This window comes from Electrona antarctica, assembly GCF_951216825.1.
Source record: "Electrona antarctica genome assembly, chromosome: 8".
NCBI classification, from domain to species: domain Eukaryota; kingdom Metazoa; phylum Chordata; class Actinopteri; order Myctophiformes; family Myctophidae; genus Electrona; species Electrona antarctica.
The window spans coordinates 43,480,831-43,502,082 of record NC_136789.1 but is presented as its reverse complement, the minus strand read 5'-3'; the positions used below and the strand labels follow the sequence as shown (position 1 = coordinate 43,502,082).

At 42.3% G+C, this 21,252-nt stretch overlaps 1 protein-coding gene across 5 annotated transcripts in view; it reads left to right on the top strand.

Moving 5' to 3' along the window:
- LOC306928397 (roundabout homolog 2-like) overlaps positions 1 to 21,252 on the top strand; it is a 232,871-nt gene that overhangs the window by 107,414 nt on the left and 104,205 nt on the right. For 4 of the 5 annotated variants that reach the window (XM_079508458.1, XM_079508456.1, XM_079508457.1 and 1 more), the window contains one exon: positions 8,556 to 8,882. In XM_079508458.1, the coding sequence (XP_079364584.1) occupies positions 8,741 to 8,882 (142 nt within the window). In that variant the 5' untranslated portion in view covers positions 8,556 to 8,740. Of the gene's footprint in view, positions 1 to 2,860; positions 3,337 to 8,555; positions 8,883 to 21,252 lie in introns of those variants that run through there. The other variant, XM_079508455.1, reaches the window with a different exon arrangement.

The following is a 21,252-nucleotide window of genomic DNA, read 5'->3' as shown; positions in this document are numbered from 1 at the left end:
TTTTGCTGGGATGGGAATTTTATAGTTAGGCTCTCGACACACATTAAATGTCCATTAGACTCGGCTGGCCTAAGACGTAATTTTGGAAAGCCATGCACTCGAAAATACTGTTCCTGAAGAAACAGTGTGGGCTCGAGTATTAACCCACATGATGTCACAACCTAGTAGCCTAGGGCTACACATGATTATTGCGGCCCACACACAATAATCTTCTTAATATATTTATTTCAAGTAAGACACCCTGAGGGCGAGAAGCCGTGCACGTATCCACCTGGGTGGCGGCAGATTGCTGGGCAAGCACTGGCGCTTTGGCATGGAGGGTCAGATCAACATAATGAATTATGTACTGGCCATATATAGAGCGTGTCTTCAGTGTACAGGGTTTGATGAGGTCAGATCAACACATGGAATGTCAGAACAGGTCAGAGCTCCATATATGGAGATCTAAGGGTGGCAGTGGGGGCAGTGTCTTGAGTGTACAGGGTTTGATGAGGGCCCAGGTAGGGCCGGGCCTTAATTTTCGGGCCTATTGAGAACTCTAGTTTTCGCCGGCTGCCAGGTGCAGCTGCACTAATAACTTTGGGGCGTCTAGAGATTGAATGGACAGGTATGAGTCAAAAGGGAGACATCGAAGAGGAAGGACGGGTGGGGAAGGCTCAACTGTGGAATGTCAGAACAGGTCAGCTCCATATATGGAGATCTAAGAGTTTGAGGTTTGAGGTCAGATGTGGAGTTGCTGGCCGGCTCCATGCAGATCTAGGTGATGATCCAGTCTTCTCCATGTATGGATATTCAGGGTTTGATGAGGTCAGTGTCGTCATCTTCATATATGGAGATGGACATATATGGAGCGCGTCACGAGGCGTGAAGGACTTACGGCCATATATGGTGGTGTAACGTGTCACGAGGCGTGATGTCACAAGGCATAATGGACTGACAACCATATATGGAGGCGTGACTGACTGACAGGTTTTGCAGGCTTTCATAGTAATCTGTGACCTATGGTCACAATAATAATTAATGTCCTCAAAATATTCCATGCTCATAATTTGAGGATGAAATTTGAGGACGGAATTGTCCACACATACATACCTTAGTTACGTCATCACCATCAACAGCCAATTAGGGACCACCGAGGACATGCCTACATACCACATACGCCGACCACAGTAGTAGTAGTAGTAATAATAATAATAATTGTCATCGTCGTCATCATCATCATCATCATCATCATCAGTAAAGGAAATGAATCATTCTGTTCACTAAATGCAGAAAGGTTCCTCTTATATGCTAGTGGCCTTGTCCCGAGTTACTGTATATTGAAGGCATGTACAATGGCTTGATAACACAATGGCGTTGAGGTGCTATACGATAAGAGCAGGAAAACTGTTCTCCTTTGATGGGTGAGATAGATCCACGCCAGTTAAGTGATTTTGTTCATTTTGCACCTCTGTAATGCAGTTTGGATGTAGTCATCATCCACAATTATCATTCGATCTACTCCTCTGGATGTCAGGCCAAAAATGGTTTAATTTCACTCCCTGAATCAATAGTGCCTGATACAAGCCCATCTCATTCTCATCTCATGGCAATGCACTGCATTTATAATGCTATTGACAGTATTGACCCGTATTGACGAGTGGGCAGGCTAAGCACCCTGCAGGCAATGAGCAGAAATGAAGTGTCATTTCTTTACGGCTGTACACCTTTCAATTCAAAGAGCTCATTTCACAAATAAAATGAGTTTTGTTACTCATAGGCTAATATTACATTTGTTATTCTGGCTCTGATTTAAATATTAAATAAACTGAAAATGTATGTTAAAGAAAAGTCCTACATTATCACTCTCACTTCCACTCATGCTATCTCTCTCTCACTGTGTGTGTGTGTGTGTGTGTGTGTGTGTGTGTGTGTGTGTGTGTGTGTGTGTGTGTGTGTGTGTGTGTGTGTGTGTGTGTGTGTGTGTGTGTGTGTGTGTGTGTGTGTGTGTGAGAGAGAGAGAACCATAACATTGCCAGCAATGTCTAATGCAGAATGTAACACAGCTGTTGTATATAGAGAAAGAGTAACTGCCTGTGTAACAGGGACATTTCCCCATTAAGAGCAACCTTGGTATTGAGAACAGAACTAATCCAATATTTATCTACTCCAATCTTTTCCTGTGAGGAAAGTGCACTCAGAAGTATAGTGGAGGTGGAGAGACACACATCTGTAAAAGCACCAGCATGCATGACAAACATTACCTGATTTTCAATTATGTGGAAAAACAAAAAGATAAAGTACAAATGTCAATTATATTAAATGGCTGTGCCTCCCTCGCATAAGTGCATTGATTTTTAAATCTGGGTGCATCGAGGTCATCATTTTAATAACATTAGTCGTCATCATACGAGCACCATCATCATCAACTATGTTGGAGAAACTTAAAGCAAAGCTGCATCCATCACATTGGGTGATGTGGTTACAGTTTTGAGTTTTCTGCTGTCACCAGTCACCACATCATTCAATGTGATGGATTAAAAAAAATGATGATGGCATTCTAATGCAGCCTGTAGCCTACTGGATGCTACAACAAACCTGTCAACAACACAATGAGTTTCATTCCAACAGATGTTGAAATGATAGGCTTTCAGGCAATTGAGGCAAATTATAGCCTATGTGCTTTCTATTAACTTGCAGCGTGGGATACGAAATAAAATAAATAGCCTCTCTACTCACGAAATCGATTAGCATTATTATACGGTTATGCGGAATTAGTGTGGTACCTGAATGAGTGATATGTGATATATTGTTCTCCCGGGGCAGTGGAATAAAGAGGAGGGGCTGCGCTGCACTGTGCAGCTGCAGCTATCACCTCTGATTGAATCCTTGCACCTTTCGGCTCGCAACTTGTCCCGCATCAGGATGGATGCGTTTCCTTGCAGTCGGACGCGGTAAACAAAATGAGAAGACGGCCAGGTCGGTGTGGCATAGCAGTAGTAACTGGAATATTTGATGAAAGTCGGCGGTAATTGTTACAATTAGCGACTGCAGACAGTGCAGAACAATCCCAACGTGTTCGACGATCGCACTGCTCCACTGGCGCGCTCTTGGATAAGCTGAATGGACATGTGTAGCGAATGGTCTCGCTCGGCGCGTTGATGCCGTCCAGTTGTTTTCGTGTGCATTAACTTGTCTTTAAACCATAAAAGTCGCCTAGTCGCGCAATTCGAAGGGAGGTTGCTTTTTGGAGGAAAAAAGGAATTCATGTGCCGATAAGCTTTCGGGGCCAATATGCCAGTATGGGTCCCCTACGGTTCGTGTTTCTCTGTGGACTGCTGTATACCCAAACCAACGGTAAGTTTCCAAATGCACGTGATTAAAATTACTTATGGACAATATTGTTTCTCAAAATTCTCATTAAGGCAAATAACACTTAAACTCATTGATCTAAAAAGCTTATTTAAAGCAATTACTCGTGCCAGCTCAGCTCAGTGCGGCTGCATGCAGCGTGCCGCGTGCGTCAAGTGCGCCAAAACGATGGGTAGGCTATAGCCAAATCATTTTGTATGTGTTTCTCATGAATTATTGTGTTTTGTTTGGTGCAAAAGCGTGGCTAATTGTACACCGGACTATCCATATAGCTGGTCAATTCGATTCGAAGTCACATTGAGATAGAGTAGACTGTGCTTTCTGTTTGTGCATTCATTCAATAGGTTCCTCCTAACTGACTGAAGCCTAACAAACCTATATTGACTATTGTACCACTGTATAAGTTCCCCATCATTTCATCAGCTAGCCTATTGTTTTGCAGCATGTTTTCATTTGCCTAGCCTGTTGACCGATATTAATGGTTGACAACCTGACATAGTCACACTCACATTAACTTTTTGTTCTAACACAAGGACTGAGGGGAACGTGTGTGTGAGAGAGAGAGTGTGTGTATGTGTGTGTGTGTGTGTGCGCGCGCGTGTGCATGTGTGTGTTGGGGGGGGGGGGTGTCACTATGTCTGGACGTCTGCTAGTCGGTTATAATTGTTGTCTCTGTAGCTACTAGCTCATGAAGTTGCTGACAGAGGCAGATGGTAGACCTTATGTCCTATATCTAAAAGCTCTAATGATCCATGGACAATATGCTTATGTATCCAGTGAAACTTGACAGCGGTAGAAAGCACTGTCAGCAGGTTACACATATACAGTACAGTATCCACCCTTACAGTATGTACAGTATGTGTAAATGCACCTACTATACATTCTAGCTGCATTGTGAAGACATCCCCTGTTTTATTGTCTTGCTAAGGCAATGTTGTCTATGTCTAAACAAAGTGAAGAACATTGTTGTAGTAGGTGGAGCACCAGCGTAGAACTGGAGTGGTGACCAGCACTTCTATGTCCTCTGAGAGTCAGTAGATAGATACAGTGGGCGCTGGTCGATGGGCCTGCAAATGTAACTCCACACAGCATCTACAAGTATGAGGAGGAGAGTCTTTAGCGTCTTGCTAGTGCTCTAAATCACACTCCTTTCCAAGCCAAGGTTTTCATTTGTATGCACGACTACACTCATCATAGCTGAAGGAACAGTTACAATGCGAAATCAAACTGACACCGCCAAAATGACACCTGCAGCACTCACTTTCCCGGGTAACGCAGAATACGTCCTCGTCTGGACATAGCAATAGTCTTCTGGTGATTTCCTTTACTCCCCCCCCACATCATCTTAAGTCATCAACTGTGATTGCTGTGACTCCACCCTTTCTTTGTCCCTGGACTTTTCTCCACTGATAAAGCAAATACAGTGGGCTCAGTGCTATTGAGATGAAAAAGATCGATTACTAGTGTCGGTCAAATCCTTACTTTATTGCCCCTGTAGCTGCAAGGACATGGTAGACTTTTCTGTGTTGACATTAGCTTAGACGAGCATGCAGCTTGTATTTCAAAGGAACAAGAGTGCTAACAAATAAATAGAGGGTCCACCGGCCCACAAATAATAGTGTTGTCTTCCTCAAGGTAAGCTTGAGGTACACACATTTATAATAATTATTTTAATAATTATTTTAGTCCCAGAATATTTTCATGCTTTATGTTTGAATTAAAATTTACTCAGGATAATAATGTTCTTCATGATTTTTCCCTCCCTTTTTTTCTTTTTCTTTCTTTAACAATATGTCATTTGGTAATGGGATCTATTTAAATAAATTTGAAGCATACAGTAGGTTCTCACTATATTATGTGCCCATAGGCAGGCAGTACCAGCTCCACTCATTATAATGATGGACACCTGCTTAATGGAGGCATTCCAGAAGTTGTGGAAATTCAAAATATTGGACACCTGCCCGACTGGAAGGATTTAAGTTATTGTTTGAGGAGGACTGTCAGTCTAGAAACCAATCTCATGCATATTAATAGGAAATGTGACAGTTATATATGGATAGACTTAATAGCTTTAAATCTAAGCACAGTAATGTTAATGTTCCATTATGCACACTGTATATAGTATATATTTCTTTAGTCATTCTTAATTGGCCAATAAAGAGCCAATTATTAATGATGGAATGATGAACTTGGCCTGAAAGCTGCCAGTTAAATTGCTCCAGTGAGGAACTGGGATGATATAAGCCTAAATTGATGTGACAGTCAGAGCGTAGGAGGTACTGTTTTCATGTAGTTTCATTTTCACTGTACTTGACTGCTGCTCAATTTCTGTCAAGTGTACTGTACCAATGACATTTTTACTCCCAGGCACATACTGTACCTCTCTGGGTGGGTATAGTGTATTGCTTTACTTTGGAGAGAAGTTATTGCTAATTGCAATGAATAGGAATGTTGGCAATCCAGAGAGAAGTTTTATTTTATTGTCAACTCACTTAGCTAAAAATGAGTTTACAGTTTAAAAATTAGCATTTTGTTGTTGTGAGTTTGTTTTCGAAGAAGCTTAAGTTCTGGATGGCCATCAATGTCTGTTTTTTATGGAAGGCAATCTTCTTGGCAAACCTATGAGCTTTTCAGACATTTATCTTTGTTGCTTTTATCGTTTTTTAGCTGATAAGTCTCCTCCGATATTGTTCAGATTAGTTATTCCTTAAAGGTTATGTGGCACACCTCTTTTTGGAACAATACAGTACAAATAGTTATTGGTCGATTATGTCTGTTAATATCCCATTCAAACTTGAGTATATATTAGATGACGGTTTCTTATAGCCACAGAATATAGTCCGCCTAGTAAATTGTTTTTGGTAGGGTATATACACAGGTAGTCCTCCATTAAGCCCATTAAACAGTGGGGAATGAGTGACTATAAGCAGTTAGAGAACAAATGAGACAGACTGGCATTTGGCATAGTGACTGCATAGAGGTACTTTATCAATTACGATGGGTGAGTATTTCCAAACTGCATTTATTTTGTGCAGTTTAGAAATAAAAATCACACCCGTGTGAAGTGAGGGGCGCTGTAATCATCGCACATCATTCATCATCAAGAACGGTGGTCCCTTATTGGCTAAGGGTTCCCACCGACATACATATGCCGATTTGCTCAGACACATATGACGTAATTTCTCCGTTCATTGTCAATGGCATCTTTAATGTTTGTTCAGACAACACAAACATTAGTTCTCCGTTCATTGTCAATGGCATTTTTAATGTTTGTTCGGACAACACAAACATTATAGCTGTATATAGGAGGGGCTTGCGTCCCCCCCCCAAAACACATGGGGTGCACGGCCAAAAATGTTTAGGAGTGGTTGCTATAGGGTAATCAAGCCCATTTAAATAAGTAATGTTTCACTGTGGTTTGGGGTGATGATAGGCCCAGGGAGTTATCTATGTATTTATTCCTAATTTCCTATGATAAAGGTCTGAATAAGAAAGTCCCGTTCAAGTGCAAAACGTCAGTTTTCTTTCATATCTGCAGGTGAGCAGTTCCAAGATGTAGTTATTGCAAACGTCTCAGATTCAGAAACTCATTCTCCAGTGTCTAGCATTCAGAGTTCTACGCATGTGCACAAATACTAATTGGACTGCTTGGATTGTCGGGGGCATAAAACTGTATAAATATCACATTTTCAATATAATAGTGTCCCGCTCTGTGGGTCTAGAAATGGAAGCGCTGGGCTATTATGCATACCTGATTTCAGGATTGCTGGATAAAAACCCTGCCAACTTTCAGGCCATTATGTTTCCAAACAGTTTGATTCAGAATCAAGTCTCTGTACCAGCCAATGGTGTCTTGTCAGTGTGTGTGAGAAAGGTTGGAGAATCAAGGAATTTAATGTTAATTTAACTCTGATACATTTGTACACTCTCAGTTACAAATGGATAAATGAACACTGAATATTTTACTGTTGAATGTTGTGAAAAATTGCCATTTCAGTTAATGAAATTGACCATAATCGTTTTCATCCTCAAGGCAAAAAAAGGTTGTTGATGACTGTTTGATCACAAGTTTAGTTTCATTTAATTAAATTAAACTCTGAACTAGGCAGGATTGGAATGGAAATCGACTATGAGGAAGTGGACGCTCACGTCCTCATACAAATATGTCCATAGGGGTTGACATTTTGTTTTAATGACCTAATTTTGTCTTTATTTACATCATTTTTACGGCTTCATATTCGTGGTTGCATTCATCACCAGGGGGAAAAAAAGGAAATAACATACTCAAACACTTTTCATGTGGTATTGCAGAAATAATTAACGGGCCATAGTAATCAATATTACAGCCCATGATGTGTTTATGTAATTCCCTTGCACAGAAATACATAAGAGTGTTGTTATATTCCATTTGTCAGCCTGGGAGTAATGCAATGAATGAATTATAAGATGCTGACGGATAAAGGTTCTAGATTAGACTGAAGAGGTTGGAGGCAGTGGAGGGTGGAAGTGGGTAATGGCATCAAGCATGTGTTTCCCAATGTGAGCTGCTGTGGGTCTTGCTGTCTTCAGCTGCTACCTGGCAGACACTCTGAGGACACCGGTGCTCATGTGCTCATGGCAAAATACATACATTTAGAGAGAGAGAGAGATCTCAGAGGAAGTGGAGACAAATGCACATTAAAAATGTACTGAAAATGCAGTATAGCAATAATTGTTCTACAACCACTGAGACATTATATTTGATATCAACTCAACTCCTGATTCAATGTGCTAATAAAACTAATGAGAAAAAGCTAATGAAATGTGATGACTCTCTGTGTCTATTAATATAAAAGCCTGTGTATCATGATGCCATTTGTCATTTCACAGAACAGTCATGTTGGGCTCTCATCTCAGTGATATGTGTGATAATCTACATTGTTTTTCATAACTGATGTCATAGGGGTTTTACTGTGTACATACATTACTGTACAGTGGACTGTAATACAGAATATTGTGTATGTACTGTACAGTAGGCTATATACAGCGACAATACTGTTGCAGTCAGAGATGAGATTCATTTCTAGATCTGCTGTTGATCAATAATTCCAAATGATTCCATGCAGCTTTAGAGTTGTTTTCGTAGTTGATTATCATTTTGGAGGACATTATGGGTGTCTGGATCTGCAGGTCTCTCTGAAACCATATCCGTTCTCCCATCACAGGATCTCGTGTTCGCCAGGAGGACTCCCCTCCCCGCATCGTGGAACACCCCTCTGACCTCATCGTGTCCAAAGGGGAGCCGGCCACCCTCAACTGTAAGGCGGAGGGCCGTCCTCCCCCCACGGTGGAGTGGTACAAAGACGGGGAGCGCGTGGAGACGGACCGGGACAACCCGCGCTCTCACCGCATGCTGCTGCCCAGCGGCTCCCTCTTCTTCCTGCGCATCGTCCACGGACGACGCAGCAAACCCGACGACGGCAGCTACGTGTGTGTGGCCCGCAACTACCTGGGGGAGGCCGTAAGCCGGAATGCCTCCCTAGAAGTAGCATGTAAGTCAAAGTCTTGTTTCTCGTCAGTTTGTCAGCTAGTTTCGGTGTTTTCCTGATCCACTTTTGGGACAATTTAGTTGCTGCCAATTCCCCCTGTGACTTGCAGTCCATGTTGCTGCTGCTAACCCGACTGTTAGATAACCACCCGCCTCCTCTGATATACATGGAGTCACCAGTTGCTTCTTTTTCATCTGACAGCGAGGAGTTTCAGCATAACGTGCACAGCGTGCCCGGCTAAGCCGGAGGGACCACAGCTGGGAGTGGGAATCCAACCATGGCCGCTGCTGTGGAGGGCGTGTGTCATTTTGCCGATTCGATGTTTTTGCTGAATTATGTTTTTAATGGATTTTGGTGTGTGTGTGTGTGTGTGTGTGTGTGTGTGTGTGTGTGTGTGTGTGTGTGTGTGTGTGTGTGTGTGTGTGTGTGTGTGTGTGTGTGTGTGTGTGTGTGTGTGTGTGTGTGTGTGTGTGTGTGTGTGTGTGTGTGTGTGTGTGTGTGTGTGTGTGTGTGTGTGTGTGTGTGGGGCCTGTGGTAACCCAATGCTGTCACTTTGTAGTGACCAGGATTATGATCTCGAGGTGGATATTGGTGAATGATTGTAAAAAGGAATTGACCATTAAACCATATTTTTTGTTTTTGATATCCATCAGCCTTTTGAATAATGGTCTCTGGAGAGAACAGTGTTGGGGCTAAATGAGGTGTAGTATTGTGTAGTCCCCTTGAGGTGCGTGTTTGTGTAAGGGGGAAGGTATCACTGTGTTTTATGATGTGTGTGTGTGGAGGGGGGGAGGGGTGGGGGGGTCACACTTAGAGCACCGCCCATATATGTAAGAAGTGAGACCACCATCCATCATCATCAGAGAAACATGACATTACCTATTTCACGGAAACATGTTTGTTTGCGTGTGTGTGCACGTGCGTGCGTGCGCGCATGCGCGTATCTATCTGGAGAGATTGAGAGAGAGGACTAGACTAGACTAGAGTAGAGTGAGAGTGAAAGAAGGATCATTTATTTGTGTTTTCATCTGATTCATGCATACAGTTTGGGTGTATACCATCCACACATAAGTATGTGTGGATTGTTGAGAAGACCTGTTTAGGTGACCTGTTGGAGTTATGTATGGGCCAGCAGTGCTCCAGGGACTGTGAGAAAGAGTGCAGGATTTTAACCTAGCTGACTCTCTCCCATCTCTGTTTAGATTTGGAGAGCTACAGGCCGCTCCCAGCCAGCTTTCTCCCACACAGGGAGAGAGAGGCTCTGGGCTATTCACGTTTTCATTATGTGCTAAACTGAGCTGAATTCTTGCCATGAATAAGATGCACACACACACACACACACACACACACACACACACACACACACACACACACACACACACACACACACACACACAACACACAACACACAACACACACCGAACATCCATTTCCCCACATTGGAAGTAGTCAGACGGTCTGACTACTTCCAATGTTCTAGTCGGACTCAGACCAGAACATTGATTTGATTGATTGAGGTTTTTTTTCCTTTTCTTTTTTTTAAGCTATTTTTGGGTCTTTGTCTTTTTGAGTGGTGCAACCACTCCCTTACGGAGCTATGTGTGTGTGTGGGTGGCTGGCTGGCTGGGTTAGCCTGGTTAATAAACCAGACCGAATCAGCCGTTGGCAAAAAAAAATTGCCTGCCAGCGGATTAGGGTCTGGCGAGGCTCAGTAGCACGCCTCTTTCCTACAACCGAGAACAGGTCGGGCCAATCGGGACACGGTATGCAATATGGGCGGGCTTTGGTACAGTGACGTTCAATGCTTGAGACCTTTGACTGACAGTAGCTCTGACCAATTGCGTCAAAGAGAAAATGTTTGAACCCGCCCCCCGGGAAATGAAATCCAAGTGGAGCCAGCCCAGACTAATATACCGCGACAGTGTTGTGTGATATTAGTCTGGCTTATTAGCCAGGCTATGGCTGGGTGGGTGGCTGGGTGGCACGAAAACAGCATGGTTGTTTTTCACCACCGGTGCGCAACCTAACGCACACACAAACACACACGCACGTATTAACTGTATATATGATGATTTTGGGTGTGCCAGTACAGTACAGTACAGTACAGTACAGTACAGTACAGTACAGTACAGTACAGTACAGTACAGTAGAGGGTACAGTAGAGGGACCCCCACACGGTAACTATGTCATTTCTCAACCGTTTCAGACGTGGGGCGGAACGCTGGAACTGGGGCGCGTTCCTGTGGGTCTGGAACCCCCCCCCCACACACACTTGATAGAATAAGAGGGGAGAGAGACCGGGAGTGACATACATTGGTCATGAACGGGACTGGAACCAGTCAGGCTGCATTAGGACCCTACTGTAGGTGCCCGGACCGCTAGCGCTAGGGCATGAATAGAGTATTAAAGTCATGTACAGTAGAATAGATCAGTGTTTTTTCTACAGTAAAATCCTCAGTGTTAATTTATCCAATTGTAACTCAAACCAAATGGACCTGAACGGGTGAATGTTTTTTAAAATGAGAGCCTTGAGGGAAAAGGTGACCTAATGACTTGTGTGTGGCGTATGCTTTAATACCCACCGCGAGAGTTGAGTAAGGGACTATTCCCCCTGTGATTCTTTGCTCAACCTGTCTGTGAACTCATGCCATAGAGAGTTATAGCTGTATATGTGCCTGGTGTGACCAACACTGACCCCTCACACACTCTGGATGTGTGTTTGGCTTGAGCTGGGCCTGATAGAGACAGAAAATGAAAGGGAAAACATGCCTCCTACCTTCTCTGTACAAGACCTATGGATTGATGGATAAAAGACATTCTTATTTTTGTGTGGGGTTTATTCCCATCTGCATTCTCTTTGTTGAATAACATTTCATTAGCACCAACTCTCTGTTTCTTTGCACCCACTGTTTCATGTTTCTGTTTTGTTTTTTTATATATAATTTTTATCCCACGATTTTGTAACCCATTTTTCACCCCTGTGTCAATTATCTAATGTGATCCTGGGCTCTACACACCCTCCGCCAACCTGGGGAGAGCAACGGACTTGAACTCATACTTCCTTCATGCATGTCCATGCGTGTCCATGGTGTAAAGTCGCTCCTTTACACCTGGTTGGACGTAGTGCGTGGAAGGAACACGTTATTCCAACCAGTTCCTTTCCCCTCCATCAGGCGCCCTAGCTGGCCAGGGGGAGGCAGTTTAGAGACCAGGATTACTGCATGTATTTGTGAGGGTACCTACCCAGGGGACACAGGGAGAACATGCTGTTTCTGCTTTTTAACCAATGTCCTGGAAAAGGTTTAGGGATTTCAATTTACAATTACAATTTAGGCATTTAGCAGACGCTCTTAATCCAGATTGATTTACAGTAAGCAAGAACAAAACATGGGAATTACATCAAATACATAAAAATAGTCATCAAGAAAGAATCATATGTAAGCTAAGAACCTAACAGTGGAATATCTATATAATGAAACGTATGCGTATACACTAGAGTACAATGTCTACATAAAATGTATCTGAAGAATGCTATCTAACATGAGGAGCAACACCCAACACAACACCAACGTTCTCACTTGGATTGTATTCCTCATGTTAATAGACGTGTTTCAACGTAATGCGTCACGTACAAAAGCGCATGACAAGTTTCTCTTGTCTGCTTGTCACTCTGCCTGTCATTTTACCCACGCTGAAAACTCCCCTCTCATTGAAAACTAATTAGTCACTTCCCATGTGAAAAGCCCATTATGGTTAACCACTTTCTCTTTCATGTCCCTGATGTCATTACAGCCGAAAATGTAGATCTGTTCTCCAAATGTTTTCAGACAAATTCAAAATGTTCGAAAATTGTGAAAATAGCAGTACCACACATCGCATAGCAATTTGTTATGACCTTGTAAATCTTCTTTTTTCAGTAATCGTTGTATGGCAAAGGAAAGAAAGGGCATACGTGATTATGAAAGTAATTTAAAGAATGCACAAATCAGATGTGTTTGCATGCAGTTTGCTTGCAATGTGTTTGTGTGCATTAGTATGAGTTAGAAGAGTTTTGCTTTAGCTTGCTTTTCCAAAATGGAAATAGCTCATTGTTGTTTTGCTTGCCTTGTTAAATGTACTGTTTCACTGCACTGTATTGGTGATGTGATGTCCGTGGGCTTCTTTGTCTCGGGCTTGGCCTAACCACTTTAAATCTGGCATTCCTATTATACGCACGCACGCACGCACGCACGCACGCACGCACGCACGCACGCACGCACGCACGCACGCACGCACGCACGCACGCACGCACAGTCACACACACAGACAGACAGACAGACACACACAGACACAGAAACACACAGACACGCACGCACGCACGCACACACGCACGCACGCACGCACACACAGTCTCACACACACAGTCTCACACACACAGTCTCACACACACAGTCTCACACACACACACACACACACACACACACGCACGCACGCACGCGCGCGCGCGCGCACACACACACACACACACACACACACACACACACACACAATTTATTTTTTCACAATGTGACAATTTTGAGCTTGTACTGTATTTGCCATTTCTGAATATCCAAATGATAAAATAGGGCGTACGTGATTAACTGGGGAACTGAACTGGGGAACCTGCCCTGAGGCCTTCTTGCTTCTGTAATTCAGACTACCAGGGCTATAGGCTGCATAATCACATGACTCCATCAGGACCCACACAGGTCCCTCCAGAATCTTTTCAGCACAATTCTTTGTCCTAGCTATAGACTATAGCTATGACTAGCTATAGTATATCCCACAATTTTCTAATTAGGTATAGCTTGTAGATATAGGTGTAGAATACCCATCAGGCGAGTAATACTTAGCTAGCAAGTACAGTATCTGCAAGCAAGGGGAAAATGTATTGGACTTTAAGAGGTCTCTGTTTAATGGTAATTGAAGGAACATTACAAATCAAAGTGACCTAGAATATCAGAGCTATGGTTGAATGGTAGCACATTTAAAAAATGGGTAAAATGACGTATATCCCATCACTATTGTGCTTACACCATACTTTATCTGACAGGAGCTTAAATACAATAAGGGGATTGTCTGGAATGTCTATTTTACATGGAAAAAAGAAGAAAAGAAAAAGAAACAGTTAAAAATGTCTTAACACTAACAGTGAGATAACTCCATAACTAGCAGATAAATCGCTGTCATTGTACAGTTGGAGGCCATCGATATTGTCCTTTTCTTTTTGCTGAGGTTTGCGTGATCTGCGCAAAAGGACAGTTAACCCATTTTGGGCGGGAACCCCTTTTGGTGTGTTAAACATTGTTATAATTTAGCTATTGAAAAATAGCAGATCTACAAGCTCATAGCGCGCCACCGAGTGGCGCGCTACGAGCTTGTAGGTCTGCTATTTTTGAAAAATCGTGAAAATATTTATTTCAGAAAACTGGAGGATTTAGAAGGATTTTTTTAAATTTTGAGGTCAGGCCTAAATGGGTCAAATGATAAGGGACAATATCGGTGGCACCCAACTGTATGTGCATTAACATTATCATCAAAACCTACCACATATTTAAATGTAGCTATTCTAACAGCAGCATGCTTTTCTTGTGGCTGCCATTAATTCTAGCCCGGTTTGCCTTACGGTAAACTTGCCTCACGGTTCACAACTACATTGCATCACTGTCAAACTGTTTCCCCCCCGCTTCGCTTCCAGCAAGTATATATTTGCAGATTCTTGCAGCTGCAGATGTTATCCAGCATTGTATGTTGACAGAAGCAGTGACATGCCAGGTTACCAGTAATCCAGGATGATTTGGTGTCAGCTTCGACTTGCTTGCATTATAGGTGGAAATGACAAAACCCACCTCATATCAGTGCAGTGTGTCATTTTGAGCCATGTCGAAATTCTATTTCCTGAAATAATTGTCTTTCCTGACACCATAATGACACAGAGGTGATAAGCTAATTTACAGAAGAACAATCATTATTAGATTGGTCTGTACAGTATGCTTGGCTGTGAAATTAGGGCGTGTTCTATCTTTTATTTGACATCACTGTCGCAGCATCAAGCATGTTCCTAATGTTTGATGGTCTATTGTTTAAAAATATTAGTAGGAAGCTGCTTTCAAATGTCTACAGTAACACCCAGTTTGGCAGCCAGTCAAGTTGTCACATCGCCAGTCTGTTTAGTTAAACACATGCAGCTGAGTGCTATTTCAGACGACTCCCCACAAACAACAATGTGACCTCCAGGCCACCAGCGGCCTGTACTAATCATCAGAGTGACTGGCTGCTGATGGAATTGGGACAGCTCCTGAGTAGTTATAATAAGGGACGCAAGCACTGCAGTGATGATGTGCTGAGAGGAGCCATGGAGAGAGCGAAGTGGGAATGCAAGGCTGTTCATTAAAATAAATCACAAAGTTTAAAAAGCCCACGCACGAGTGTTAGTCTGTCAGACTACCCCGAGGGCACCAGAAGTGTAGACAGACAATAATCAATCAATAGTGATTTGTCATTGTGTCAGTCAAAGCCCACCAGAAAGCCAGATAAACAGACTGAGTTACAAAGTCAAATGCTGTATTTTCAATATGCTGTTGAACGTGTCCACACATCCCAAGGATCTTTATCACAAGTTTGGAGTAAATTAATTTGCTTTAAAAGCTTTTATTTGTATTTTTTAATTGTACTAGAAACCTAAATAAAATAGACCTTATTGATCCCACAGGGGAATTCAGTTTTCAGCTTCACCCAGCTGATTGCTGCTCAATCGGTCAGGCTGTGTACAGGTGAGCAGTTAGGGGTTGAGTGTCTTGCTCAGGGGAAACATAAGGGAATCAAACATGGGACTTAAATGTTTCCCAAGCGGCCTCTCTGCCCATTCTGCTATGGCAGCCGAAGTGGTCATCATGAAAAGACATTAGCACCTGCACTAAGGTTGATTGGATGCAGATACTGTGTGATATTTTATATGAAGGTTGAACTTGTGGTCAGCTATTAGTCAGCACTCTGGCAGTGTGTAATATTGTGGAAAATGGTGGCATGCATTGCAGTTCAGTGGCGATGCTAGTGGAATACACATTCTAGTGTTATCACCTGTACACTTCAATCTCTCCCATTGATAACTCAAATGTAGGGGCTGTCAGGCTTGTAGTGGACAAATAAGGTTAGGCACGCTAGACTAAACCATCTGCAGTGAATCCAGCAGTCAAACACGTATCACTGGGTTACGTTCCTCTTATCAGACCACTATGGAATCATGAGTTAATTGAACCCAGCTTGCCTGTGACTGCTCTGTCTCGTTGCAGACAGACATGCACACAGACGTGCCATTTCAGAACTTGTCCTGCCATCGGCAAACTAAGCCTTTGCACAAGCAAATGCCCGATTACCTTCATAGTAGAATGTTCCGTTTTTCCATAAACTTCTCTCTTGTCAAACCCAACCACAGTTACTGAACTGCAGTTGCTCTCTGACCTGCTTTCATTCAATACACAGGCTATTCTAGGTCATTTTGTTGGCAGGGTTCCACATTTTCCCCTCGTAATATGTTTGGTTTTAGGACATGCCTAGCACGCCAAACACTAGGAACGTGCTACTGTCCAGTGACAGAGTGTAACTGGTTAATTATTTCAGATACTTTCGTCAAGGTACACCATTTATATTGCATTAAATTTGCCGTTGTGATTCTGCTCCTTTGATGTTACAGATTTATATTCGCGAGCATGACACAGAATCTGAGATTAGTCTGATTACAAACCCTGTATGTATGTATGTATGTATGTATATTATAAACACGCACGCACGCACATACAGTGTCTTCTATGGCCTACAGGGAGTGTGCATGCAAAGTTGAATGCTGATCGCTCCAGCGGTGACTGAGATGAACTGTACACACACGGACAGAGGTGAAAATGTAGTCTAGTCGTGTCAGCTTGGCAAAGTCAATAATTCAATTAGTCCTGTGTGTGTGTGTGTGTGTGTGTGTGTGTGTGTGTGTGTGTGCGTGCACGCATGTTGCTGATGGTAAAAGAGCTATCTTTCCATCATAGACACAAGGGGCAGGATGTAAAAAGCCTCTAATATACCTGGGCTGCCAGAGAGCTTTTAATATAGTAAAAGCTTTAAGGATTAAAAGGGTAATGAATGAGAAATGATGGAAGCCTCTGACAAGCTCATCCTTTTTTCTCAAAAGGGAAACGGCCACGAAGGACTAAGATATATTCTTTTCTAGTTAGTGTTTACAGCAGCTATATAAAGTTACAATTGTGCCATTGTGTGTGATTGATGAGTGTGGATGTGTCCCTCTTAAGTGGTAGTTCTGCACTCTGCAGTGTACTACTACTGCTACACTTACATATAAATGTCAATTATATGATGTACCTACTACCTAGAAAGTTCTGTCCCTGAAGAAACAGTGTGGATCGCTAAGGATGTTGATAGTATTACGTATTGATAGTTTAGTGTTAAAGTATTAGTAGTGTTAAAGGTGTTAAAGATGACGTCGAAAATAAAAAAAACGTTCGCTCTGAAAGAATATATATTCAAAGATTTGTGCCGCATTTTTACGATTTTTCAAAAATAGCAGACCTACAAGCTCATACGAGCGCTACAAGCTTGTAGGTCTGCTACACACACACACACACACACACACACACACACACACACACACACACACACACACACACACACACACACACACACACACACACACACACACACAGAATTATATCAGGACTAATTGAATTATTGACTTTGCCAAGCTGACACGACTAGAAATAGATCTGCTATTTTTCAATAGCTAAAGTATAACATAATGCTTAGTTAAAACACCAAAAGGGGTTCCCGCTCAAAATGGGTTAAAGGTGTTAACACATTTGATGCTAAGGATGTAGGATGTATATTTGTCCTATTAAATAATTACGCGATGTGCTCATGACCATTGACCAGTAGGCTTGTTTCCTGGGGTTTTTACAGTATGTGTCTAATATGTGTTTTTAGATATTTTAGTATTTCAACGTGTCCATGATATCATGGACACTGGGCTCACTTCTTATACATCATTAATATAAGATCTGGCTGCAAAAAGGGTGAAGTGTCCCTTTAAAGATGTTAAATTATTATTAGTGTTACAAGTTTTGATAGTGTTGACAGTGTCATTTAAAGACGAGGTTAAGTTCACAATATTTATTTATTTATTTATTTATTGTGCTCGTTACATACGGTAGCTCCCTGTTTCCCAAACAGTGGGTTGGGACTCATCATTATGGGTCGTGAGTGAATACCCCATTCTTTTTTCTCCTACATTTCGTTTTTAATTATTACTAGACCTGTACGTGCCCGTCGCAGTCGGCCACCGGCCTACTTGGGAACGATGCAACTTGGGAACCTAATGATATACGTTATCATAGCATCCGTTTTAACTGTCAGCCGGTGTCCCACATGGAGATCTGTGTATGTGCCTGTGTGAAAAGTGTACTTGGCAATCAATTCGAGCCTGATTGGTTGAGCCTCAATTGGCAGAGGCTGGAAATTGCACAGGTGAAAGGAGTTGGCCTCATTAGGCCAACTCTGTGTACATTACAACCGTACACGCACGCAGACAGAGACGTGGCGCATTTATAGTAGGATTTCAAAAGATTGTTTTTTAATCCCCCCCCCCAAAAAAAATAATAATAAATAAAATAAAAACAATACAAATAAAAACATTTTTAAGAATTAGTGAAAATACCAGATCTAGATTGGCTATTTTCACTATTTGGGTCCCAGCCGGGGAGACATAGAATTTCTCTTTTGGGTCTTGACCTACAACGTTTGGGAACCACTGCTGTAGCAAATATGGTGGTGGCCTGGGCATGTCACTAGAACTAATTTATGCCTCATTGTTTTTTTGGCTGAAGATAGGGAGACAAGGGGCTAGCATCTGGTGCTAAGTGGACCATGCTAACTCCTTGGAGGTCCTTGCATTATGTTGTTCAGTAAGTTAGCTAAGGGCTAGCATCTGGTGTTAACTGGACCATGCAAACACCTTTAAGAGCTCTGGTGCACTTTTCATACCGTTGGTTGGCATAAGTCTATGTACTGTATGATCTGAACAACCTTATAACTTGCAATATTACCGTATAAGCTATCTTTCTTATGTCATAACGATATTACTCCATGCATGATTCGAAAACCTGTAAAACTGTGATGTGACAATAAAGGCGAAGTTGAAATGTTATGCAATTCTAAATTACATAAAAGATTTTAAAAACACTTTAAATGGAAACTTAATTCAGAACTCCAAACTAATTTGAGTTGTTTGGTTTCATTAGAATGTCTTCAGAGGACATGTGCCAGCCATTGCAGAATAAAAATGTATTATACTCATAATGTAGTTCCTTCATATTTTCCTTGAATCACTCTCAGATGTGCATTAGTCTGTTTTGTCAACTGTAAGCTCTATCATCAAACACATTTGTGAAAGTCTAAATAATAAATATTAATGAAATGGTGGCAAATATGAGCTTCTGCGGGAGCTGAGTTCATACAGACTGTGTTTACTAAAAGGCTCAGTGGTGCCCCGGTGCCAAAGCCATCTATCAGTGGAACAGTGTGTGTTCACAGGAGCCTCTGCTGTGGAACTCGCATCCTGCCAGTTTCCCTGTCTTGTGTAGTATCCTGCTAAACCTGATAATACAGTAAAAGAACAGCCATGTTAATCAGATGATAATATGGATGAATGTGTATCGTATGTGTGTGCATATTAGTTCAGAAGGTTAAAAAAAAAAAGTAGTGAAAATGCCAGATCTACAAGCATGGCAGAGGAACTTCGCACCGTTTGGCACGGCGACTCGCTCACTTTATCTCGCTTGAGACGGCACGCTTCCCGACGCGATAAAAACAAGTCATCCCTAACGTCTCGCCTCCTATGGAAACAATAGCGGCCGGCTAATGTCCGATCTGGCTCAAACCGCTGAATGGATGCAGCGATTGTCCTTCAGCGTGTGGACGTGTTGATGACACCTCTATTGTCGACGGGTGGAGCCTCTACCCCTCCTGAGGTGTTTGGAGAGAGAGAGAGAACTGGTCTAATCATTCTGCTTGTAATTCAAGTTGGAAATATTCACATATCGAACATAAATGTCTCTTTACTACTGCAGTAGCCTAATTGTAGACAACGAGCTACACGTGACGCTTCCCTCCCTCTGAAGTGTGCACTTGTCAGAGACCAATGTTCTATGAGTTGAGTTGAGACTGTTACCTTTCAAGCTCAGAGGATGGCTTGTTTTAATTAAAAGTATGTTGTAGGCTTACTACTGTATGTTAGGAAAGATGTTTCGTTAGTGTTTTGCATGGGTGCAATTCAATGTCATTCTGTCATGTTCTGTGCAAGGAAATGAAAAAAGAGCATTTGATCCTCGCATATCTCCCTCAGGCTGTGCCTGTGTTATATTTAAGTGGGAGTAGCTAATGTGTGCGACTGTGCGTCGCTAATACCCAGACCCCCGCCCCTCACCTTATCAAACAGTATTTACCTGAACGCATCTGAAACGGACATTCTCCTGTTGCATGCTACAGTGTGAAAGGCCAACAACGGACAATGTCCGACCTGATTTCCCAGACATTGTCCAATGTTCATATGAGAAAGCAGAGAGAGAGGTAGGGAGGAAACTATTTGAATAGCACATTTCAACAACAAGGACATTCGATGTGCTTTACATAAAGCAAGCAAAGGAAACACATTATAAAACAATTTTAATTCAATAAAAAGGAAGTGGAAATAATGTTAAACTACTATCGCCTTAAAACACCTATTCAGGACACAGAGCAAAAACACAAGAGAGGGGGAGAGTGCTCGTATATTTTGTGCTTCTGACTGTGACAAAGCTAAATGAGGTGTCTCAGCAGGATGATAATGGTTCATAATGGCTGCTGCACTGTTTTGATTGAAGTGCAGTCTGGAAAACTCTGCTTGATGTGTAAAAATGTTCAAGGGTTCGTGACGGATGGCAGACGTGGAGGATCAGTTAAACAATAACAAATGAAGGTAAAGGCAGGCGGTGGCAGAGCTTCCATATGTGTGGGGCGATAGGCGGTTTGAAGTAAATATGGTGGCAAAAATGTCTAGTTACTGATTAATCGCAGGTTTAAAACCCAGCCAATTTCGGGTATTTCTAAGTCATAATAATAATTGCCCCATCATTACTATTTTTTCATTGACATAATAGTTCCGTCATATCTTGGAGCTGTGGAATTAAGTAAACCTACATATAGTACTGTGCTCCAGATACCCTTGTCTCTTCATGACATAATGCCACTAATTTGAGTGGTTCTATCGCCTCCCTTTAGCAGACTCTCCATTCTGGCTGGGGTGGAGAGACTGAAGAGC